At 52.6% G+C, this 24,450-nt stretch overlaps 2 protein-coding genes and 1 long non-coding RNA gene across 13 annotated transcripts in view; 2 read left to right on the top strand and 1 right to left on the bottom strand.

The window, feature by feature from the left end:
- Nucleotides 1-1,768: 1,768 nt before the first annotated feature.
- On the top strand, nt 1,769-9,801 carry UPK3A (uroplakin 3A). 2 transcript variants are annotated; one of them, XM_082421632.1, is made up of 6 exons: nt 1,769-2,059; nt 3,074-3,253; nt 4,136-4,415; nt 5,908-5,990; nt 7,653-7,785; nt 9,459-9,801. In XM_082421632.1, exons 1-6 carry the CDS (start codon nt 2,008-2,010, stop codon nt 9,616-9,618), a joined length of 888 nt encoding a protein of 295 aa, XP_082277758.1. In that variant the 5' UTR covers nt 1,769-2,007; the 3' UTR covers nt 9,619-9,801. The 2 variants fall into 2 exon arrangements, with proteins under 2 accessions (XP_082277758.1, XP_082277759.1); XM_082421633.1 differs by having other exon boundaries at nt 1,774-2,059; nt 3,098-3,253.
- Nucleotides 9,802-9,899: 98 nt separating this feature from the next.
- Nucleotides 9,900-23,346, bottom strand: LOC309641551. Of its 2 annotated transcripts, none has more exons than XR_014252683.1 (3): nt 17,600-23,346; nt 11,031-16,340; nt 9,900-10,535 (listed from the first exon to the last, which is right to left on the bottom strand). It is a non-coding gene; the product is annotated as an uncharacterized lncRNA (long non-coding RNA). The 2 variants fall into 2 exon arrangements; XR_014252684.1 differs by lacking the exon at nt 17,600-23,346 and having other exon boundaries at nt 11,031-11,226; nt 16,026-16,648.
- FAM118A (family with sequence similarity 118 member A) overlaps nt 16,833-24,450 on the top strand; it is a 26,741-nt gene continuing 19,123 nt past the window's right edge. For 2 of the 9 annotated variants that reach the window (XM_082421627.1, XM_082421625.1), the window contains exon 1: nt 16,839-17,068. The gene's annotated coding sequence lies outside the window, so the exon portion shown is untranslated. Of the gene's footprint in view, nt 17,069-23,426; nt 24,054-24,450 lie in introns of those variants that run through there. The other 7 variants (XM_082421624.1, XM_082421623.1, XM_082421629.1 and 4 more) reach the window with 6 other exon arrangements.

Raw genomic sequence — 24,450 nt, 5'->3', positions numbered from 1 at the left:
TGATTAGATTCCGGTTAGACTTTTTGGCCAGGAAATCCATAGGTGATGCTGAGCCCTTCCCAGAGCCATGATGCCGGGAAGCACGTGAGGTCAGTCCGTCCCATTATTGGTGACATCAGATTTGACTGTTTCATTAAGTTGGTGTCTCCAGATTTCTGTGTATCTTGTTCCCTAAAAATATTTGACCCTATGATTTTAACATCTTCTGAGATGATTCCTTCTCGAATCAGTTATTACCAGGATGGTTGTAAAAGAGTGATTTTTGGTTTTGTCATTCTCTCTACATTTATTTGTTGGTGTTCTTCTTTAAAGAAGAATTTTCCCTTCTCTTATGAAACGTTTTTTAAAGTATCAGTATTGGGACTTCCTTGGTGGTCCAGTGGCTAAGATTCTATGCTCCCGATGCAGGGGGTCTGGGTTCGATCCCTGGTCAGGGAACTAGATCCCACATGCATGCCGCAACTAAGAGCCCACATGTCACAACAAAGATCAAAGATCCCACATGTTGCAACTAAGACCTGGCTCAGCCAAATAAATAAATAAATATTTTTTAAAAGTATCAGTATTGACTCATGGATTTGGATTTTATCCAATGGGCTAAATATGTTACTTTGGTTATTTATTTTGTGCTCAAATTTTCCCCAATCTGACCATTGGGAGCCCTTTCAAGCCCCTTCTGTGCCATCGTTCTTCGAGAGCTTCTTTACTTTCTAGGCTCCTCTGGACATTCACTGTCCCAGCCCTGGAGTCGCCATCTCTCTAGGGGCCCTGGTGCGCTTTGCTGGTGGATGAGGTTTCGGGTCCAAGAGTGCTAAGTGAGCTCCTTGCAACAGGCTGTCATCCCTTCTATGTCCTCTCAGTAGACAGAGCTTGGGAGTCGTTTTGTTACTTTTTCATAATAATATTGCTAATTGAAAATACTCCCTGTTCCCCCACTCCAAATCCCCTTCATCCTATGGCGGGAAGCTGGGTGCTGACAGCACCAGTCCTAGGGTGCCCCAAAGTTACTTCCCAGCTGCTCTGTCTCCCACCGTCACCACTGCCTCACCAGTGAGGACCAGGGTCTCTTTGTCCTTAGAGGATTCTCCACCAAGGGAGCACAGGCAGGCAAGCCTGTTCCAAAGCCCCTCAGGTACAGTCCTTTTCTTCAAGTGGTTATACCATCAATGTCATACACAGATTCACTAGTTACTGTTGGGCTCCAGTTTAAAAATGTCCCATCCTTTTACTTTTATTTTTAAAATGTAATATCTAAGGTGTACTTGGAGATGTGCACGCTTCCTGATGCTGGAGGGAACCATCTGGTCCAGGTGAAGACCCCAACACTATTTTCAAAATCTCCGCCAGGAAGCACGCCTTGAAACCCTGATCCATCCCTTCTGAAACAGCCCTGGGCTGGGGGGCAGCAGTCCTGCTCTCCACCAGCCCCGGAGCCCACCTGCAGCCTTGGCGAGTCCCTGGCCTCCCCGGGCCTTGGATTTGCACCTGTGAACTGAAGGGCCACACCAGAGGTCTCCAGACAGCTCACAGACCCAGGACTTCGAGGTTTTCCATGACACCACTTTCACCCGTTAACCCGTTTCATCTTCACAAGAGCCCAGTGAGTGGCACATAGTAGGGTTTCCATAAATAGAATTCTATAAAGGAATCAGTGTCCTCACTTTACAGTGTGGAAACTAAGGCTCCAAGAGGCAGTGGTTTGCCCCCAAGGTCTCATTAGGCAAGAGACGCCCTGAAAGCGCCGCTCCAGCCTCGGCACACAGTAGGAGCTTCGGTCAGGGAACGGGAAGGTCCGGCGGGGATGGATTTGTGCCCTGAGCACCTCGCGGTCCGGGGGAGCCCGGGGCGGGGTTTATGTAAATATCCTGCGAGGAGGCCGAAGATTGGCTGACTCGGGCGGGGGCGGGGCGCGCCCGGGGCCCAGGGCCGACAGGTGCGCGCGACGGGAGAGGCGCGGTGCACGCTCGCCCCCTGGACCGCCCGCCCTGTCGCAGCTTCTCTCGGGCGATGCCTCCGCTCTGGGTCCTGCTGGCCCTCGGCTGCCTGCGACTTGGCTCAGGTAAACGGCGGATGAGAGGAGGGGGCTGTGCCCGGGGAGGGCGGGCAGCTGTGTCCCGGGGCGTGTCCTGCACCCTGATCCTCCTGAAGGGTCCCCAGAGGAGCCTGGATGGGAAGTGGCATCAGGGATGGGAACTTATTCCCTCCAGGAATGGGCACAGATGCCTGCTCTGTGCCAGGCCCTGTGCAGGCTCTGGGGACCCAGATATTAATAATAATAGCCAACGTTGATAATAAGCTTCCTCTGATGGGGATTCGAGGGTTCTGTGTTGGGTGCTGCGAGAGACAAGCACACAGGGGACTGTGGGAGAGCAGAGGAGGGACAGGACTAGACTCATGGTGACGCTTGGACTCGGGACACGGAGGGATATTTCAGGTGAAGGGGCAGCATGGGCAAGTTCAGGGAGGAGGGCGGTGGCATTGTCTATCCTGGGAACCTCCCACCCATTGTCCATCGGTGTGACCGGAGCATGAGGTCAGGGGGTGTGCATGGAGGGGAGGCCGGAGACCCATGAGGCAAGGCCCAGAGCTTCAGGACCTCACTGCCCCTCCAGAGAGGCTGGACTGTGTTGGAGGGCAGTGGGGAGCCAGGAAGGGGCCCAGCAGGAGAGGGACGCAGTCAGATTTGCACGATAGAGCGCAGAGGATGGGGGCGGGCTGTTTGCTAGGGTCCAGGTGAAGAGGGTGGACTCAGACCGGGCTGACGGGGTGGAGAGATGCATAGGCGGGGCAATGGGGTTCTCGGTGACTGAATGTCTGTTGGCGGGAGCGAGAGAGAAGTAGTTCAGCTGGATTTCCTGGTTCTGGTCAGGATGGCTGGGTGGGGTCAGGGATGCTGCCCGTGTCTGAGACAAGTTCCTGAGATGGCCCACAGGGAGAGTGAAACCCAGTGCCTGGCTCACCGCAGATGTTCAGTAACTGCAGAGGGGTGTGTGTGTGTGTGTGTGCGTATGTGCGTGCGCGTGCACGCGCGCAGAGGGTGCCCGTGGGTGTGGACAGTTCTGCTGGGGGTCAGCTCCTGGCCTCATTGCTCCTCCAGGTGTGAAGCTCCAGCCCCAGCTGGCTAGTGTGACCTTTGCCACCAGCAACCCCACACTCACCACCGTGGCCTTGGAAAAGCCTCTCTGCGTGTTTGACAGCTCAGCGGCCCTCCATGGCACCTGCGAGGTCTACCTCTATGTCCTGGTCGACTCGGGTAAGGGCCCTGCTTCCTCTGGGCTGCTCTGAAAGGGGCTTTGACCTGTCTGCAGGCAGGCGGGACGGAGACAGGTAGAGGGATGCTCCGTGCCTGCAATTAAACCACCCCACGCACCTCACTGACACGCACTGGTGCCCGCTCTGTGCCAGCCCTGGGCTCGGTGCCTGCGGTCACAGACGTGCATCTGCCCTGGAGGGACATCCGGTCTGGTGGGGGAAATAATAACAGCATCAATCACTGAGTACTTACATTGTGCTTCGTGCTTCGCACACCTTAGAGCTAATAGTTACAACCTGCCTGCAAGGTAGCCGTTAGGATGCTCATCACGGGGGCAAATAATCGGGGCTCAGAGAGGCTGAGTAACTCATGGGAGCTCCCGGAGCTGGAGAGCAAATCAGATTCTCTGGTCCTCAAGCTCAAGTCCTGCCCAAGGCTTCCCGCGGTAGTTCAAGATCGGTGTTTGGGATGGAAGCCACGCATTCGGACTTGAGGGCTCTGGGCCAGCCCCGACCTGTTCACTGGCAGCCACCCTGGGATCTGAGAGTAGGGATCCGATGACAACCTCTTACGTTTCTAGCCAGCAGCCATTTACAGCAGCTCCTGTGGGGTCATCATTTTATTCTTTCAGCAAGCAAGTATTGACTGCCTACCTGTGCCCAATCCCAATCTGCAGGCACGGCGAGGTGTTTTCCTCCCATTTCACAGAGGGTCCAGAGAGGTAAAGTGAGTGGTCCAAGATCACCCAGCAAGTAAGGAAGAGACCCCAGGGCCCAGTAGAGCGCTGGCGCAGAGAGGATGCTTAGGGACGTTTGTTGAATGACTGAGTGAGTGACTAAGCTGGGGTGGCCAGGAACCTCACTCCCGGCACTGCCTCTACAGCCAGCTTCAGGAACGCCTCTGTGCAGGACAGCACCAAGGCCCCACTCAGCTCGACGTTCCAGCAAACAGAGGGAGGGAGGACAGGCCCCTACAAGGCGGCGGCCTTTGACCTGACCCCCTGCAGCGACCTGCCCAGCTTGGATGCTGTCAGGGATGTGTCCCGGGCCTCGGAGATCCTGAACGCATACCTGGTCAGGGTGGGCACCAATGGGACCTGCCTGTCTGACCCCAACTTCTGGGGCCTCTGCAACCCACCCCTGTCAGCAGCCACGGAATACAGGTGGGTGTGAACGGCTGCGGGAGAGGGGCAGGTGTGCCCCAGCCCCGACGTGGGGGGATGTAGAGCCGGTGAAGTGTGAGAACCCACATTTCTCTGGAGCCTACCACATGCCAGGACCGTCCCGGGTGCCATAAAGGATTCCTGGCTTCCTGGGCTCGTGACCGTGCCCAGGGCCCTGCGCTCAGAAGGACCCCCTCCTGGCTTAATGCTCTGCCATTGCCATCTTGAAATTCTTAACTTTTAAACTAGGGGCCACATTTTCCTTTTTGCACTGGGCCCTACAAGTTATGCACCTGGTCCTGGCCCATCACCCACGTGGCAGTTCGTTTGACAGGGAAGGAGCTGTGGTCCAGAGAGGGAAGGGGGTCACCTCGAGAAAAGCTGGGGCTCAGCGCAAAGACTTCTCCCGCCTTCCTGCAGTGCACCGCAGAGCAGCTCCCTGGTTCATTTCCACGCGTATTTCCTGAGCATCTGCTCTGTGCCGAGCTGGGGGCTCAGCCCTGACCCAGGGCCAGGCGTCTCACCCAGTGCCAAGCCTTGATTACACTCACCCCTGTTACCATGGAGATGCCTAGGTTGGGGCCTCTGTACCCTCTAGGCCACATCTGGGGCCCAGGCCATCCCTTACCTCCATCCTCTCACAGGGCTCACCCCTCCTCTGGCCTCGGCCACTGGGCAGGACCTGAGTCCTGGCTGTCCTCTGCCCCACCCTCAACCCTTACCTCTGACCTTGTTCTTAATGTAGGAAAACCTCTCCCTCCTACTTGAGCCCACCCTACCTAGGGGACACAGGGCATACATCCCAGCCTCTGGAATTCTCATCTTCAAACCTAGAGAAGCAGGGATTAAGTAAAACACTGGATGCTACAAAGATTTTAAGGGTCTTCATTTTTTTGTGTGTCAGACTAGAGGCTGTTGATTTCTTTGATCTCAGAACATCCATCATTTTTAACTGAGGGTGAAGAAGACCTAAAGCAGGCCATGGGTATTCTGTACTGTGTCACCTGCTCTTCCTTTATGTTTTGTAACACTTGATTGGGATTTTCTGCATATAACGTTAGCCTTTATCACAGGGCATCGGGGTTGCAAATGGATATCATTCCTTTTTTTAAAGTCTCTTTTGTGAGACCGAGGACCAGGCTGGGAATAGAGGAAGGCAAAAATGCAAGAAGGACAGATGGGTCAATACTCAGCAAGTCTGCTACATGCACAATATATACGGCAGAGAAACAGAGGGGCTCCCAGAGGGAGAGCATCCGACGGCTTTGTGGATGAGGTGGCATCTGAGCTGTGGAAACACCTGGGCAAAGGTGCTGCTAATGCGAAGTCCAGCAGCATCCTGTTGCCAGAGCCCCCCCACCCCCACCCCACCCACTGGGGCCACCTAGATCTCCATCTCCTACGAGTCCCACCTCTGCCCCGGTCCCTCCCCCTCCCTGTGGCTGAGGCTCACAGGATGGAAGGAAGTCATCCCTGCTCCATTTCCTTCCAGATTCAAGTACGTCCTGGTCAATATGTCCACAGGCTTGGTACAGGACCAGACCCTGTGGTCGGACCCCATCCGCACCAACCGACGTAAGTGGTGGAGGTGAGCTGGGAGTGGTCCTCAAGGGAACCCAGGGAAGCAGACACATGCTGTCACTTGGAAAAGTCTCCCCAGATACAGGCAGGTTATTGGGTTATGAGGAAAATGCATCTTAAAATAGTTTAACCCAAGACTTCATCCTCCCTCCCTCGAGGACCAGGTGTCATGACAGAGGCCGGTGGAGGATTTGCAGGTGTTTGGGCTGGCTGTGGATGGTGTAACTGAAGACAGAGTCAGCCGGCATTTCCAGCCCTGATGGTGCATTTGCCTCCAAAGGGCTCAGCGTTTATCCTGCATTTAGACCCTAACGAGCCCCTTTGTTGAGCCCTCACAAGGACAACATCATTATCCTGTAGGGTGGTTCCAGAGGCATCTTAGCCACAGGGGCATGAGCCCTGGCGGCAGCAGGAGTGCCATTCTCCTATGGTTTTTCTGAAATGGGGGGTCTTGCAGGCCCAGGCATCTGCCGGTGGTCCTGCCCTGTCCCCCTCAAGCCTCCATCTGAGTTCTCAACACAGATACCAGGTTTATACACACCAAATCATGTCTGCTGAACCTTAGGGGCGACAGAAGAGATTTCCTACGGTAATTTTGACAACCTGTGACCCTAACTTTAGAACTCCCTGGGAATTCCCTGGCAGTCCAGACTCCGCACTTTCACTTCAGCTGTCCTGGGTTCGATTCCTGGTCGGGGGGCTAAGATCCCACAAGCTGCAGGCACAGCCAAAAAAAAAAACAATTCCCCTGCCACCCATGGTAATCTTATGGGCCAGTTAGGGCTCTGTGAGGTTGCCTGAGGTCACACGGCTAGTGAGGGTGTAGCTGGGCAGGCGTGCATGTGGCTGGGGGCTCCTTCCTACCCTCTGTCCCCGCTCACCCCTCCAATGGCACGCCCATGCTTTGTGGTCCCACTGAAACAGCACTGCCCTGGGGCCGAGAGTCCCAAGTTCAAGCCCAGCGTCTGAGCCTCACTGCTGGGTGGGACCTCAGTTTTCCCATCTGAAAAGTGGGAAGAAGAATCCTTGCTCTGCTCCTCCAGCAGGGTTCCTTCGGGTAATCCAGATAAAAGCACCAGGCCCAGCTCTCTTGGGGCAGGGAGACAGACCTACAGGCTTGAGGCTGGAGTCTGAGTGCCCTTGAACAGGAACTCAATCTCCCTGAGCTGCAGGGAGTAATCTGCAGAACGGGGGTCTCATGGGATTTACAGGAGACACTGGACGAAAAGCCAGCTCACAGTAGGACCTATAAATGGTTTGTCCACTTAGTTCCAAAAGGGTGACACTGGCCAGAGCAGAGGGAGGGCACAGTCCCCCTGACTCCGTTAGACTGGGGACCTTTGCTCCACCTTTATTTTGTTTATAATCTGTATCCCATCCGTCTCACCGGAAGACTTGAGTCAGTTCATAATTCAAAATTATGCAAAAAGACGGTTAAAAGAGGGTGAGAGCAGACACACGCAAGAGAAAGTTGGGGAGTGGGATGTGGTAGCAAGTCAGATAATTACACCTGAAACCCAGGGAGAGGCACTGACCTGGGTCCTTGCTTCACCCCTGAGATTTTAGGCTTCCAGGGCAGGGAAGGCTTCCCTGTGCGTCCCTGGGAGGAGGCTGGGGGGTGCAGCACCTGGAGAGTAACCAGCCTGCATCCCACAGTCGCTCCGTACTCGGCGATTGACACGTGGCCGGGCCGGCGGAGCGGGGGCATGATCGTCATCACGTCCATCCTGGGCTCCCTGCCCTTCTTCTTGCTCATTGGCTTTGCTGGCGCCATTGTCCTCAGCCTCGCGTGAGTTCCCGCCAGTTGGGAGGGGCGCGGGCGGGGCTTGGGGACACACTCCACCAGGAGGGTCTTCTGAGGTGGGGGGAGCCCGGGAGCAAGAGAGCTGCCTTCCACCCTGGGTGGGGTGGGGTCTAGTGAGAGAGGAGCAGGGTCCTGGGGTGTCCAAGGTCAAGTCTTCAGCTGGGTAGGGGGTTGCTGAGCACTGGGGCTTTGTGGGCAGATCTGAGCTCTCACACAGCTGTGTGTCTTGGGCCAGTATCTTATCCTTCTATGCCTCAGTTTCCTCTTCTGGAACATGGAGATTCTAATCAATATTATCTGCCCCATGGAGTTGCGAGGGTTAAGTGAAATATTCCCTATAGAGTCCTCAGGGCAGTACCCAGGTACTAAATGGGTATTAGCTTCTGTTGTCATTATAATTCACTCGCTTGCAGTACAGATGGGGAAACTGAGGCCTGAGGGGGGAAGGGTGGCCCAGGGTCACACCCCCAGGTAAAACAGAGCTGGACCAGAGCTCCTGAGTCTCCTGACGCCACTACCAACTCTGATGTGCGTCTATTTAGATCAGGACTGGAGGTGTCCCATGGGGTGTCTGGAGCAGCTAATGGGGCTGCCTTGTGGGAAGACAGCAATCCACTAATCCTGGGAGGATGGAGCAGGGGGTGAATCAAGGCAGCCGCAGGTGCAGGTGCCATGATAATCCAGAAGAGGGCAGGGCAGATCCTACCTGGAGCATCAGGGTGGGCTTCCTGGAGGAAGGAACAGCAGGAACAAATTTTTATCAGGACTGGGATGAATTGAAAACTCACATGCAGTGTGCATCTCAGCAAGAGAGGCAGGAGACCCAGGCGGCTTTAAAGATGGGGGGCGGGGTGGGGGTGCCTGTCCCAGCGCGGGTGCAGCGGATGGAAAAGCTCCTTGGAGTAGGTGAAATTACGTGGAAAGGTAGAGATTAGCCAGGAAGGAGGAGACGTGGGGTGGGTGAAGGATGGAGTAGGGAGGAGGCAGTGAACTTGGAAATCAGATTGCCCTCTGACATTTAAGTTAAAAACACAGATAATAGATGAGATTAGCCACCAAGAGACTGGTCTGTCTGGCCAGACCTGGGAGCAGTCTAGATGTGGTGATGTCCCTCCCTCCCTTTGGGCAGCACCCTAATCTGGCACCAAGGTCCTGTTATCTGACTTTAGCCTGGCTCTTCCATTCGTCCCTCCTACCATCCCCACCCCAGCTCCAGCTGCACCCAACTTTGCACTCCTGCCCCAGACACTCCCTAGTCCTTCCTATCAAATGCCTGGAATACCTTTCTGTGCCTCCGTTCTCCTCCTTTAAGGCCAGATTAACTGCCCCCTCCTCCAGGAAGCCCTCCAGTGGACTCATCCACTCTGTCTGGTCATTGTGTGCTGTGGTCTGTCTCCCCATACAATCTTAGCTCTTTGGGGACATTTGTCCAGCTCATGGTAGGACCTGTAAATTGTTCACACAATTCCAAAAGAGTGACACTTTTCTTATCCCAGGGCCTGGCACACAGTAAGTGCTCTGGAAAGATTGGTCTATTGAATGAAGGCCTAAGGTGACCTCCGTGAAAGCAATGTCTAAGTAGAAAGGTCCCTGACCAGCTGAGGGGTTGGGGTTTGCTCTGCGCCCCTAACCCCGGCTCTGTTCATGTCCTCCGTCAGGGACATGGGCAGTGCTGACGGGGAAACAGCCCACGACTCCCAGATCACGCAGGAGGCCATCCCCAAGTCCCTGGGGACCTCGGAGCCCTCGTACACATCTGTGAACCGGGGACCGCCCCTGGACAGGGCCAAGGTGTATGCCAGCAAGCTCCAGGACTGAGCCCGGATGCCACTTCTGGGCGGCCACAGTCTCCCCGAGGGGCTTGCTCAGGGGTCTGCGGGGGGCCATGTTCACACCCTGACCCCATCCAAGGCGAACACAGGGCCTGTTGGTCCAACTGCAGGAAAGCACTTAATAAAATCTTCCCAAGATTTTGAGTTCAATAAAGACTTACAGAATGAATGAGTGAGATGTTGAATGAATGAATGAGTCGTCATTTTGAGGGTTTGCATTGTTTCTCTGGAGGGTGGGGGTAGGGGGCTAATTTTCAGTCAAAGCGAAGGTGGAGAGGGTAAGGAAATCAGGGCTGTTAGGGCACCGGGGTTGTCTGAGTCTCAGGCTCCTCCGGAAGATGGGAAATCAGCACCTCCCCTGAGGGCTTCGCGTGAGCTTTAGGGATTATTAGATGCTGTTTTTGGGTTTGCTGGCTGTGAGGTACCAGAAGCTGATCTGGGCCCAGGTTACGGCTCTGCTGGCAGCTCGTCCTGTCCCCCCCACCAACCCTGTAGTCAGCTCTTTCTCTTTGGGGATCAGTTTCCTCATCTGTAAAATGGGCTGATGTAAACAGTTAATTTCAGGGCCATGCACTTCTGGGTCCCTTCACAGCTTTCTCTGAGGACCCCACCACAGGCAGGCAAAAGAGGCTGCAGGACACAGGGGAGGGGCACCAAGTCCTCTTGGGGGGCAGACGGGCTCTCCCAGTCCTGGGTCTGTGAGTCTCCGCACAGATAACTCAATTCTGTCTTCTGAGCCAGGTAGCAAGACTGCTTTCCTTTCTGGGATGTGCAAAACAAGTCAGTCCCACTTCCCATCACTGAAAGAAGAAGAGGTTTGTCAGGGGACTTCCCCAGCGGTCCAATGGTTAAGACTCCGTGCTTCCAGTGCAGGGGGCGCAGGTTTGATCCCTGGCTGCGGAACTAAAATCCCACATGCCAAGCGGTGCGACCAAAAAAAAAAAAAAAAAGAGGTTTGTCAGAGCAGGGTTGGTTAAAGCAAGAACGCTACCTGACAGCTGTGAGGAAGAGTCCCAGCAGGCTCATGGGGCTCTCAGGGCACCAGATCACAGATGCTGAGACATGTCCAGGTGCACCAGAGGGGGCCATAGCTGACAAGGCAGGAGGCCTTTGGCCCCTTTGGAATGGCATTCAGGCCCCTTCTGTGCAGCACAGGGGAGAGGAGGGTAAACCTTCATCTTTGGGCAGCATGGGGTTGGGGGGTGAGCTTGGATTCGAAGGCAGAAGCCAAGCCTTGGCCAGCTTCCAGCCAGTTCTCTCCAGTCTGCAGATTAACCCAAGCTGGTGGGCGGGGGTGGGTGGGAGAGGCTGGGCTTGGCTCATGGATTCTGGGCTGGACTCAAGCTTCACGGAAACTTCTAATTATAAATACCCACAGAAGCAATTTTTCTAGCTCACTTCTCAGATTCTGAAGGATCCTCTCCTCCCATGACTGAGCTGGCAGGGCCTTCAGAGCTGAGCTTTCCACCTCCACACAGATGCTGCTTCACCTTCTCTCCCATCTCAATCATGGTTCATCAATGAGCTGATCACTGTAGACATGCTGTGTGACTTGGGGCAAGGAAGTACCCTCTCTGGGCTCCTCTGACCTCATCTGTGCAAAGAGAGTCAGAATGCTTGTGAAGGTTGCTCCAAAATAGGTGATTTTTTCTGAGATCTAATCAATCACGAGGTGATGTCATTCAGTTAAATCCAACCTAACCCTGAGCCCCAGGCTTGGGAAAACTCGGAGCCACCCTTCCGGTCAGAATAGAAATGTACAGAGGAATTGTCAGAGCAGAACCCTGGACAGAGCATGGTCTGGCCTTCGACACACAGGTCAGTCTAGAAGTGCCGTAAGAATCAGAGATAGGATTACTCTCCCCACCCAACCAGGGCTGGTATAGCCAGGAGGGCTTCCTGGAGGAGGAGGTGATTTTTCTCAACTTTTCTCAACATATAACCTTTTGAGTTTTTTTTTTCTGGCAGCGTAATTCCCTTGGGGCCCATCCAAGTTGTTGCAGGTATCAACAGTGCATTCCTTTGTATTGCTGAGTAAGTGTCCCGTGATGTAAATGGACCACAGTTTGTGTATCTGTTCTCCCACTGAAGGACATTTGAGCTGTTTTCAGTTTTTAGCTGTTATGAATACAGCTGCTATGAACATTTATGTAAGGTTTTTACATGAACATAATTTTAATTTTTCTGGGACGAATACCTGAGTGCTATTGCTGGGTTGCATGGGAAGTGCATGTTTACTTTTTTTTATTTTTACTTTTTATTTTTGGCTGTGTTGGGTCTTTGTTGCTGCACGCAGGCTTTCTCTAGTTGCAGCAAGTGGGGGCTACTCTTCGTTGCGGTGCTCGGGCTTCTCATTGTGGTGGCTTCTCTTGTTGCGGAGCATGGGCTCTAGGCGCGCGGGCTTCAGTAGTTGTGGCTCACGGCCTCTAGAGCGCAGGCTCAGTAGCTGTGGCGCACGGGCTTAGTTGCTCCATGGCATGTGGGATCTTCCCGGACCAGGGCTTGAACCCGTGTCCCCTGCATTGGCAGGCAGATTCTTAACCACTGTGCCACCAGGGAAGTACAACACTATTTTTTATTTTAGCCATTCTGATAGGTGTGCAGTGGTTGTATGCCTTCACATTCCTACTAACAGTGTGAGAGTTCCAGTTCCTCCACATCTTCTGCAACACTTGGTATGGTCAGGCTTTTAAATGCTGGCCATTCTGGTGGTGTGTAGTGGTTTTGATTTGCATTTCCCCATAATAATGTTGAACATCTTTTCAGGTCCTTATTTGCCGTTCATATATTTTCCTTGATGAAACGTGTTCAAATCTTTTGCTCAGTTTTTAAAAACTGGGTTGTTCGTTTATTATTGAGTTATAAGTTCTTAGTATATTTTAGATTGGGTCCTTAGTCAGATATGTGTTTGCAAATTGCTCCCAGGCTGTGTTTTGCCCTTTTATTTTCATAGTGGTGTCTGTCCCTGACCCAACTGCCCTTTTCTTTATAGCCTCCCCACGCCCTGACACGTGTTTTTTTTTCTTTATAAATTTTAATAATGGTTATGTTTTTTAAAATTAATTAATTTATTTATTTTTGGCTGCATTAGATCTTCATTGCTGTGCACGGGCTTTCTCTAGTTGTGGCGAGCGGGAGCTACTTTTCCTTGCAGTGTGTGGGCTGCTCATTGCGGTGGCTTCTCTTACTGCGGAGCATGGGCCTAGGCACGTGACACATGTGTATATTGCCCATTTCCCTTCTGCACCGTCAGCTCCATGAGGGCAGGGGCTGTTTTCCTGCTGTGTCCTCAGCTCCTAGGAGGTATTCATGCTGGTCCCCCTGGCCTTATCATGGCTGCTGGGGAGCAGGGGCCTGGATTGGTGAGCCGAGACCTCAGTGTGGCTTGTTGCAAACTTCCAGGCCAGGGGTGAGGAGGCCTGAGCTGGGGCCTGGGTGGGGGGCAGACGGAACAGCGGAGGAGGGCCAGAGAGACTTCTCCAAGCTTCCCTCCTCCCTTCTCCTGCCAGCAAAGCCGTCCTGCTAGCTACACACCCCCCACTGGCTGCCCAGCACTGGCGTCACAGTCCTACCTGCCAGTCTGCCCAGACACAGGTACAGCACCAGGAGTTTCTACAGGAAACTGATGTGGGGGGGGGGCGTAGGGGAATTCCCTGGCGGTCCAGTGGTTAGGACTCTGCGCTTTTGCTGCCAACAGCTCCGGTTCCACCCGTGCTCCGGGAACTAAAATCCCACAAGCCACACGGGGGCGTAGTGTGTGTGTTATCCACGTAGGGTGTGGTCCAGAGGTATACGATATGCATACATCAGGGCTTTACACCCGTGCAGGGCATCTTTGTGTTATGATGTGGGTCTTTCCGTGGCAACAGAGCAAAAACTTCCTTTCTGGGATGGAAGGATTGTCAGCTCATCCCTTATGTCTTTTCCCTCTCCCGGGGCCCCGCCTGCGACTCTGTCCCTTTTCTCCATTCTGCCAACACCACACCCTTTCTGTAGCCAGGCATGTCCTGCAGCAGTTCCAAGCAGATGCCCACCTTCCAGCTTGGCCTGGTTACCGTTAAGTCCTCAGTGTCTGCTTTTCAGTCTGTTAAAGGGGAATAATAATACCTACCGCATAGGACGACTGACGGGTGCGGTAAGATGCGTATGGAGAGTTTAGCACGTGGCACGTGGTAGGTGCTCAATAAACAGTAGTTAAACACACACACAAAAGCATGTCCACGAGAGCAACTTCTGCACAGAAGTGAGCGGGGTCTGTCCGGGGAACCGAGCCTTGTGGGTTCACGCATACACATATTCACTCCTGTGTTCAGTACACGCTGAATGAGACGTGCTCACACCCGTGGGGTGGGGGCTGGGATGCGGACTCCTACACCCTGCAGGGCCCACACTGTGTGACATACGCCCGCACCCCAGCACCATGCCGGCTCCTTGTCTACCTGCCCCGCCACTGCCTTATCTGCTCTGAGAGTGTGCAACGCGGCCAGGTGGCAGTGCCTCCCAGTAATTTTCCACAGCTTGAGAGAAGCTGTGTCTCTCTTGGATATGGGGGAGGGGAGGGGAAGGCATTGTTCCCAAGGTGTCCCTTCTGCTGGCTTTGTCCTTGTAAGGCTGCCTGGCTGAGCTTTTGGGTGGAGGGGCCGAGACTTCCAGCCTGCACCTCGCCTAGAGCTGAACTGATTACTCCAGCTCCACCATCCTGGCACACCCTGCCCGGGCCCCGCTGCGCCTTGGGTCTGACCTCTGACAGCACCGAGCCCACAGGGTTCTGTTTATCAAGGTCCACGCTGGGGCCTGGGGCCCTTGAGGGCAGGGGCTGTCTCCTACAGGTACAGGTGTAAGCAGATAGGTTAGGGGGTCCCCAGAGAAAGAGAACCAGGCATGGCTTTCTTGACATAAGAGAAGCTGTTTTTGGCCTAAGCCATTTTGGGATGTCAGCTTGGCCATAGTGCTTGCCCTTGAACAGGTCTCAGTAATTTATGATATTAAGAGAAGTGAGGGAATGCAGGAACAAAGTAAAAGCAGTCAAGAAACAATAGTCAGTGATAAAAAAGAGTCCCAGTTCCTCCTCAAGAGATATACATCCTAATCCAATACAGTCTTTGAGTTCTGCAGGAACTAAGGCCCCCATCCAAGTGGAGGACAGAAAGATGATGTTGACCCTTCTGACTTCAATCAACTAAAGCTTGGACTCTGTCAACCTTTGCCCCAATTCTATGCAGAATTCTCCTCTGCTCAAGCCCCTTCGTGAACATGCATGCGTCTTTAGTTTATTATTTCTTTTTGGCCGTGCCACGTGGCTTGTGGTGTCTTAGTTCCCAACCCAGGCCCTCGTTAGTGAAAGCACGGAGTCCTAACCACTGGACCACCAGGGAATTCCCCACCCTTAGCTTAAAACTTTCCCAATTTTGTGGTCTAGGGATACACTGCTTTGGGAAAGATCCCCAGTGTTCTCCTTACTTGCTGCAAGTAATAATAAATCCTTCCCTCTCCTGCTTTTTCTTTTTAAAAAATATTTATTTATTTATTTGGCTGTGCCAGGTCTTAGTTGCAGCATGTGGGTTTTTTTTTTTTTTTTTAAGTTTCAGCCTGTGGGATAGGTTGTTGCTGCATGTGGGATCTAGTTCCCTGACCAGGGATCAAACCCGGGCCCCTTGCATTGGGAGCGCAGCATCTTAGCCACTGGACCACCAGGGAAGTCCCTTCACACGCTTTTTGGCTTAGTTGTGTCTTTTGGCTCCACATTCACCAAGAGGTGAACCCGGTTTTCGGGTAACACAGGTGCCCATCACTCAGCACAGGTGCCCAGGAATTGAATTGCACTGTGTTCCGACCCTGGGTACAGGGCATTAGGAGCTGCAGGCAGTGGTGGTTAAATGTGCCTCAGCTTCCCCATCTGGAATAATAACGATGGCGACTTCCTCACCTTGTTCCGAGAACTAAAGGAACACAGGCAAGTGCCTGGCACCACATAGGAAGCCCACCTCTGCTCCTCCTTCACCCCTGACTCACTGGCCCCCACGGTGTTCGGGGCTCTGGGGCCCCAAAGTTCACAGGCTTTTGAAACTTACAAGCACGACTTCCCTCACGAATGGGAGGCTCCCTGTAGGCTGGGGGTGGGGTGGGGTTTGTTAGCCAACTTTAAAACCCGCGGGGGGGTGGGTGGGGGATGGGGGGAGGTGCTGAGGAGAGAGGAAATAGCCATTAACTCTGGCTGGCAGGGCAGGGCAGGGAGGGCGGACTCAGGAAGGACGGGAAAGCTGGCAAGAGGAAGCGGCTTTTGATCCGGTTAGGTTTTCTTCAGGGAAGGGAAGGGCTTCCAGAAGCAGACAATGGGAGAAGGGGGCCACCAGAATAATAAGATCACTAGGGGACACTAAACCAGCTGCGTACCTCTGTGCCGAGCCCATCTATGCGCGATCTCATTTGGTTCTCTCAACCACCCCAGAAGGCGCGCACTAGCATCACAGGTTTTACAGACGCGGAACCTGGGACACGGACGGGCGTGTGGTCACAGGGACTCACGGGATCCGAACCCAAGCTGGTCCCATTCTCAGCTTCCGGGTGAGAGTATTTCTTGATGAGGGGAGAGCACGGGTGGACACTCACTCATTCACATTTGGGCACCGATCGTGTGCCCAGCCCCGTTTTAGCTTCTGGGTACCCAGGGATGGACACGGCGGACAAGGTCCCGGCTCTCCCGGGGAGCTGGGGAGAGAAAAATAACAAGTATACGTAATTTCAGAGTGGTAAGAACTCTGAAAGAAAAGAACGCGGGGCTGGGGGAGGGGACTGGCGATTTTAGGTCCGCAGGGTCTTTGGCAAGCAGGGCGTGTGTGGAGACCCGACATTGGCCCGGGTCTGGACCCAACTCGGGTTGGAGAATAGAAGCTGTGCATGAGTGTGATGCAGAGCCTGGCTGCAGAGAGGCGCCTCCGATTGCACTTAATGGTCTCTATGTCCCTGCAAAGTGCGCCCATTTTGCAGATGAAACTGAGAACGCGCTGTGAGCAGCTGCAGGCAGAGCGCGGACGAAGTCTCGGCCCAGCGAGAGCCCTCCGCGCACTCGACCGCGCCTGCGCCGGAGATGGGGCGGGGCCTCGGGGGAGGGCGGGGCCAGTGGCTCGGGAGCCGTTGGTGTTGGGGCGGAACCTCCGCGCGGCGAGGGCGGGCGCACGAGGCAAGGCTTCGCCGTAACGCCGCGGCCGGCCTCCGTGGGAGTCGCGGCTTGGGGGTTGCGCGTCGTCTGCTCCGGCTCCGGCTCCGGCTCCGGCTCCGGGTGCGCGCGCCGTCTTCCCACCCGCAGACCGACTTCCGCCCGGCCCCGCCCAGCGCGAGGGGCGCGCGGCCTCCCGGAGCCCCCGGAGACTTGGACCGCTGAGCGGGAGGAGGCGGCGGGAGCGCGAGCTCCGACCAGCGTCTCGGCGGCGCCGCGGGTGAGCTGGCTCGTTGGGGAGGCCCGGCGGTGCCGGATGGAGAGCCCCTCAAGACCCCCGGCCTCTCTCGGGATCCACGGCCGCCTCAAGGACCCCGACAGAGCTCGGTTCCCAAGACCCCCGTCTCACCCGCCCTCGGGAGCCCCAGCCCCCGAGACCCTTTCGGAGTCCCCGGCCACCTCTGGCCCCTACACCTTCAGGACTCTCGAGCCCCCAAACCCAGGATTTCCCCTAGACCCCGAGACCCCCTGAGGCCCTCCCGCCGTTTCAGGGCCCCGGGACCCCTTAGCATCCTCGGTTCCAGAAACCCCCCAAGATTCCCTCAGGACCCCCGAGACCGTCCCTGACTTTCCCATCCCCGGGTCCCCTCAGAACCCCGCTGCGCCGCGAGGCCTTCCGCGCCATCTCCCCCGGCTCCCTGGGCCGCCGTCCCCACCCTCGGCGTCTGCCCTGCCCTCTACCACCTGCCCTGAGGTTCAATTGCCGTTTGGCTCCCTCTCCTCGCTGGTCTCGAGGCTGGGTTTCTCAAACCTGAGGTCCGTGGACCAATGGGGCGTCCGTGAAAGTGTTCCTGGGGGTTTGTGAATTCTTGATAATATAAAAGAAGTAGAGGCATATGAGTCACCTGATGGCTCTTTGTAACCAGGTAGGGGGTGTGATCTCAGCGCGGGCCGTGGCGTCGTGTTTACTGTTGCATTGAGGCCAGAGCAGGACAGGGGTTAATTTTCATGCTCTGCGGTGAGACTCATGGCTCCACAGAAGCGCCTAGAAAACAGATCCGATGTGGTGCAGGGTGGCCCAGCTAAGTAGGTGAGGGGCTCGGGGCGGACCAGGACGCTTTGAGCTTGTCTCCTAATTTTGTCATTCATGGAGCTAATTTTTTTTTTTTTCTTTAAATGGCTGTGGTGGGAGAGAATTGTTTGGAGGAAGAAAGACCACATGAGAGGTGGAGGTGACCTCGACCCAGGGTGGTGGCAGTGAGGACCGTGGCTTCTTCAAGCACGGCTAAGCTTCTTAAAGTCTAGACCCAAAAGACTAACTTTCCAGGAATTGGCACTGGAGCCAGAGATGACACAGCCCCTGCTCTCAGGGCCACGATGGAGGGGGGTAGTTAAGCACATAGGTAGTTTTTATATGGCCTTGAACTTAGCTGGGGTGAGGGTCAGATTCTTAGGAAGGGGTGTTATGGAGGGCTTCTTGGAGGGGAGGAAAAGTGACAGGTAATAGGTGAGCTGATTCTTGAAGGTTGAAATCAAGAAGTTTGCCAGGGTCACTCCAGGCAAAGGGACAGTATGTGAAAAGGAGAGGCATGCCACAAAGCACATGAGATTTTGGAAACCAAGAGGTGGGCTGGAGCATAGATTCATCCTGGGGGGGGGTGGCTGGAGATGTAATACCTCCTTAATGAGCAAGGTCCTCAGGGGCTATTAGAGGGAATCCTGAGTGGGAAGAATCCAGCTTTGTTCCCTGAGGCCCTCCATGCCCTTGGCCCTTTCTTGAATTACTGCTTCTCCCATCCCCCTGAGCGAGTGATGGTCCAGCTCCCAGCTGAAGAAAGGTGGGCGTTGGTCAGTGGAGAGGAGTGAGGGAGGTGTTCCGGATAGAGGAGACCAGAATGGGGGAAACTGGGAAGCTTGGCAGAGGGCGGGGTTTCAGGCGTGGAGTGGCAAGAACGGGCTGGGCCAGGGTAGTCAGGACCAAAGCAAGAGGAGCTCCTGAAGCCCGGTGGAGGATTTGGTATTTGAAGGGAGTGGGGGGCCATCGAGGGGTTTGAGGAGGGGAGTGAAGAGGGATTTTGTGTTTTTGAACAATTGCTGGGTCTGGTGTGGGAGAATTGTTTGGAGGAAGCAAGACCACATGAGAGGTGGAGGTGACCTGGACCAGGGTGGTGCCAGCAAGGACCTCGGCTTCCTCAAGCATGGCTAAGCTTCTTAAAGTCTAGACCCAAAAGACCTTTCCAGCTCTTTCTTGTTTCAGCCCACCATCTTCTGCCTGGGGACTGACGCTGGGAACTTGTTAGTCCTTTTAGGGGAGGTTTTGGTCTTTTGCCCATAGGTCACCTAGGACTTCATCAGGGTGACTGTGTGTCAGAGTGAGCCCAGCATCCACCCCGGAGGTGCACATGTGGCACAGTGGGCAGGGAGGGGAGAGGCTGGGTCTCAGAAGTAGAACCAGATCATGGAGTGTTTGGAAGCTGGGCTTGGGGGTCCTGAAGGAACTGGAAAGCCCTTGAAGGAGAGACGAGTTCAGATGTGTTGTGTCAGAAACGTCACTTTGGAGACAGTGTGGGACCAGAGGGGCTGAAACCGGAAGCAGGGTGGCTGTCAGCCCAGACAAGTTGTGAGGACTGCAAGGCATGGCAGAGGGTAGGGATTAGAGATCGACTGAGAATAAATCCACAGGACTTTTGTTTGCTGAGGTCTGGACTTGGGTGAGGGGCAGGGAGACTCGCCCGGTACAGTGACGCTGTACAGTAGAACTTTCTGTGATGATGAAAGTGTTCTGGATCTGTGCTGTCCAGTTCACTCGACACGTGTGGCTGTCAAGCATTTAAAACGTGACCAGTGTGACCGAGGAACTGAATTTTAAATTTTATTTCATTTCAATTGATTAAATCCAGGAAGGATACCCATCGCGTGCATATGGTGTAGTGGGGATCGCACTGTCGTGGGCTCTGCTGTTTTAAGTGTTACCCCTTTTAGTGTTTGCAGCAACCCTGAGATGTACGATATTATTCCTTTTTTACAGATGAAGGAAATACAGCTCAGAGAGACGGGGTAACTCAACCCCATATTAAGTAGTACAGCTGATACTCGGTTGTTTAACTTCTAAGCCTGGACTCTTTCTGCTGGATCCTACTTCCTCCCTCAAAGAGCCTCAAGGTCTCTTTCCCAGGAGAATGAAGTCCTCTCCAGTGGTGGCTTTGTTTCCCAGCTGAGCCCTCCTTATCTGTTCCCTGCTAAAGTTAACACGGACAGCTGTGTGATAAGCTGCCAGCCGGGAGCAAACAGAAAGCTCTTGTGAGCTAGTTGTTTTGCCCGAGGCTGCTTCTTGCTGCCTCTAGTATCTTCCTAATAATGGCTGTTTCTCTTAGCATTTCTGGAAAATGAATGGAGCTAGGAAGCAGGTGAACCTGCAGATCAGCCAAACTCTGTGGCTTGGTATTTGTAAAGATAGGTCGTAAAAAGAGGTACAAATGAGTACCTTACATGAAGTTTTGGGGTCACAGTGGACCAGCTGGTGCCCGGGATAGTGGCAAGATTATGGGACATAAGCCAAGAATGAGTTTATAGCTTGTCCCCGGACTCCCTAGGGGACCTTGACCAAGTCACTGCCTCTCAGTCTCAATTTTCACACCTGTTATTTAGGGTATTTGACATCGCAGAACCTTTTAAGATCCCTCCAGCTCTAAAATTCTATAATTTTAGATTTCACTGGAGGTTTACTTTCTAGAACATCTCTTATTCCTCTTGGGATGGATAAATGCTGGTGCTTCAGCATTTGGCCTCTGCATTGGTGCATTTTAATAAGCCATTATTGGCTTATTGTTAAGTAACGTGTCTATTTGAGTTGTGCAGCATGTCATATCTGATGGACAAACTATTAACCAGTGACCACTTCACATGTTGGCAGTGTTCCTAGTAAAATGTCAGGTATATTTGCTTGCCCTCCTGAGCTGCACTGATGATTGGAGAAAACGTGCAAGACTCCATTTAGCATGGTGGTTGGCCTCTTAAAAGGGTTTAATGTCAGTGTTGGCCAGGTGAGAGGTAATAATAAGAGCCACGTCACAGGGTTGTTGAGAGCTTTACATGAGAATGCATGTAAAGTGCTTAGTGTTTGCCCTTGAATCTAATAGGGGCGTAGAAAGCGTCAGTAATTAATGTTGCTTTTTGAACTAAATTGTGGCCTTTAAATTTTTTACTAGTGGTGGGTTTTGTTGTTTTCTTGGTTTGAGCTTATGTGCCCAAGCAACTCTGTTTGGAGGCACTGGTTTCAAGAAGCAAAGGAACACATTTTGATCATTACAAAATAAGGATTTTTTTCCCCCTGCAGTTTATTTTGACTGAATAAAAAGTGATTCGTTAAGTAGCATGTTTTCAAATTAAGGTTTTGTATTTCCTGTAACTTGAAGAAAACAATTCATCCTGAAGATCTCTTACTAGTAATGACTGGGTTAAGTTTTACCAGAATCCAGGTTAAATGAATATGTCATTGTGGAGAAGTAGTGTTGAACCGAAAGCTTCCTGTTGCTGAGGGAGAGCAGCTGGCTGCTGAGGTGGTTTATAGTAATAGATAAACATCTTAAGGTTAAGTGCCTTTCAGATATCGGACTCACTCAAAATCTTCACAACAATCAGTGATGTGGATGGTGGCATTCCCATTTGACAGATTCGGAAACTGAGGTTCAGAGCGATCTCAGGGCTGGGGATATGGTGGTGTCTCCTGTCTCCAGATCCTGTGTTTTCTCCACCAGAGCCCCAGGTGTTGTGGTTTCAGGGCAAGCCTCTCCTTTGCAGTTCTGGAAGCTTAATTTTTGTCCATTTGCACCTTGTTTTCAGCTCAGGTGAACCTACTTATGCTAACCAAACTCGCCAGAAATACCTCTACCAACCAGATCCCAGATGATTCATTAGTGGTTAGAAGTCTGTCAAATGTACTTGAAAACTTCCTCTTGTTGCCCAATGATTTCTGCTTCTGTGGCCCCCCCTCCCAAGTCAACATGGGGAACCAGATTGCCATGAAAAAGGCAGTTTGAGGGAATCAAGTTAGTGTGAAGGGCAAGGAGGATGATGTTAAGGACCAGGTGTGTCAGTGTCAGTGAGCTATGGCCCCAGGCACTCCTCTGCGATGTGCTGATGGAGCCGGGAAGAGCTTGCTTTATGGCCGGAGGCCTCCACACCTGCCTGGGTGTAGTCGCAGGGCAATTGGTTTGGCCTTATTTAAGGACATGCCAGTCCTTAGGAACCACACTGGCTACAGGGATTACATTTAATACTAGTATTAATATTTCAGGTCTCCTGTCTCCTGTGAGTAGCAGATTTATAAATCATTTCTTAGTGTGGGTTACTTCTGTAACAGTAGCAGAGTGGTAATACCAGAGCTAGCTGTGTTGCCAGGCCTTTACATTAATCAAGTCATTTGTAGTCACAGTGACCTGACTTTTTCCACAAATTCTGGGGGATCTTATTCCATCACTGTGGATTGGGTTCAAGTGAGTTCAAAGCGAGCATTTGGAAATTTTCATGAACATTTGCGATGTCCCTGTGTAAGGAATATATTTTGAGCGTATGTCTACTGTAGGCCCCTCTTCCTTCATTGTAATCTGGGGCTGTACAACTTGGGAGTTGTCATCTCCATGCTCTTTTATACCACTCAAAACCCATGTGATTATTTATAGGAAGAAGTTAAGAAGTTTTCTTAAGAATATTTTTCAGGGTCCCACAGACTGGAAACTTCTAATTCAGGGTTTGTACTTAAGTGAAGGTGTAATTTATAATAGAAAGTGATTCGTTTTAAGTTTTTTATTATGCTACTTGTAATAAAATACTCTTCTTTTTTAAAAAATATTTATTTATTTATTTGCCTGCACTGGGTCTTAGTTTTGGCATGGGGGATCTTCGTTGTGGCATGCGAACTCTTAGTTGCGGCATGCACATGGGATCTAGTTCCCCAACCAGGGATTGAACCCGGGCCCCCTGCATTGGGAGCATGGAGTCTTACCCACTGGACCACCAGGGAAGTCCCTAAAATACTATTATTGACGAATATTTTCTCCCTCCCCCTCAAAACTTTATGGACCCTTTCACTCATTGATCTGTGCTTTTTTTTTTTTTGGTCTTGATACTTTTGTCTTTTTTCCCATCCCTCTGCTCTTTCTGGCTGTGTAGAACGGTAATGAGTGCTTCAAAGAACGGCCAGTTCTGTAGATCAGCACCTGGGCCTGGTTCAGCAGGACTCCGGCTGGCCTAGCTGGGGTCGCTCACGCAGTTGTGGTTATCTGGCTGCTTGCCTGGCGTTGAGCGGTCCCTCATAGCCTTGCATGCTTGTCGAGTGGATGGTGCTGGGTTGTCAGCTGGCGTGCCCTCCATCGGTGGCCGTCCAGGAGGCTAGACCGGGCTTTAGGAGGCTGAGTTCCAAGAGGGCAGGCTCCAGTGTCAACGTGCTTATCAAATGCTTGCTTGCTTGTTTGCCGACATCCCATTGGCCAAAGAAGTCATATGACCAAGCCCGGAGTCAGTGAGAGCAGGACTGACTATACAAGGGCCAGGGGACCAGGAGGCACGATGGAGCGGGGGCGGGGAGGTCACTGACAGTCCGGCGCGGTGGAGTTAGGGAGCTGGGGAGCGGGACTTTGTTTTGCTAGCTGTAAATAACAAGTTTGGTGTTTGTAGTTTATTCTGTTTTGCATTAGACTCAGTTTGGTGAACATTTATTTAGTGCTGGACGCTAGGGATTCAAAGGATAAGGCAGTCTCTGGCTACTCTGAAGTTCATAAAATACTCATGATCTCAGATTTTAAGCAGAAAATATCCTATTCAGACTTTTATTCATGGCTTTAAATAAAAAGGACAGGAACTGCTTATACAAATCTGTGTTGGGGCCTGATTTTGCTTTCAGAAAATGCTGATAGGTCCTTGAAAAAGAAAATGGGTTGCCATGATGACTTGGCTTTGGGCCTGCACACTGTGGTGACGACACCATCACCAAGGAAACCAAAAGATGCAGTGTCTAAAAGGTCTCTGAAGGCTTTTGTTCCTGTTGTCTGGAACCTGACTGGCTTGGAGGAATGGTGTTGGGGATGGGAGCAGAACCCCAGAGGCTTGCCCACCTACAGAAACTTCTAGGATCGGGCACTGAGTGCTTTGGAGGGAGACCTCGTGCTTGGCCCTTGGTTTAAAAACAAGGAGAGATTTGGGGTACTTTCTAAGTCATTGTGAGATTTGGCTCGGATAATTATGCTGCTGAAAGAACAGGAAATGAGGTAATGTCTTTCAACATGCAGTGTTATAATGAACTGTAAATGTCTAAATATGGGCAGCTATGCAGTTCATCATTACATAGTTATTGTGTTGAGATTTAATGTACTTGGGTACTTTCTGTGTTGGCTACTTTGATCCTTAAAGACACCCATCGGTATTAAAGTCTAGAGGCTCACCTGCCTGTTGAGTTTGGAGCATGTGCGGTTCTGTTGGAAGTGCTGCGCAGCCAGCTCCAGGCCTCCATCACGCTCAGGAGGAGAATGAGTTTTGAGCGCTTAAGCCAGCAAACCACCACCCAGGAGTGCAGGCTGTCACCTGTTATATAAGTGCTCAGTACTTATAGTGGTAACTTGTTCTTTTGGAAAACTTTGAAATCACTTAATTTTGGAGTTAAGTCCA

Source organism: Balaenoptera physalus (assembly GCF_965194825.1).
Source record: "Balaenoptera physalus genome assembly, chromosome: 13".
NCBI lineage: Eukaryota > Metazoa > Chordata > Mammalia > Artiodactyla > Balaenopteridae > Balaenoptera > Balaenoptera physalus.
This window is presented reverse-complemented; position numbering and strand designations above follow the sequence as displayed.

Excerpts from the sequence above, each read along its gene's own strand:
- UPK3A (XM_082421632.1), top strand. The coding sequence starts at position 2,008 with ATGCCTCCGCTCTGGGTCCTGCTGGCCCTCGGCTGCCTGCGACTTGGC. Across the intron at positions 2,060-3,073 it reads CTGCCTGCGACTTGGCTCAG|CTCCTGGCCTCATTGCTCCT; the intron begins GTAAACGGCGGA and ends GCTGGGGGTCAG. Across the intron at positions 3,254-4,135 it reads CTATGTCCTGGTCGACTCGG|CCAGCTTCAGGAACGCCTCT; the intron begins GTAAGGGCCCTG and ends CTGCCTCTACAG.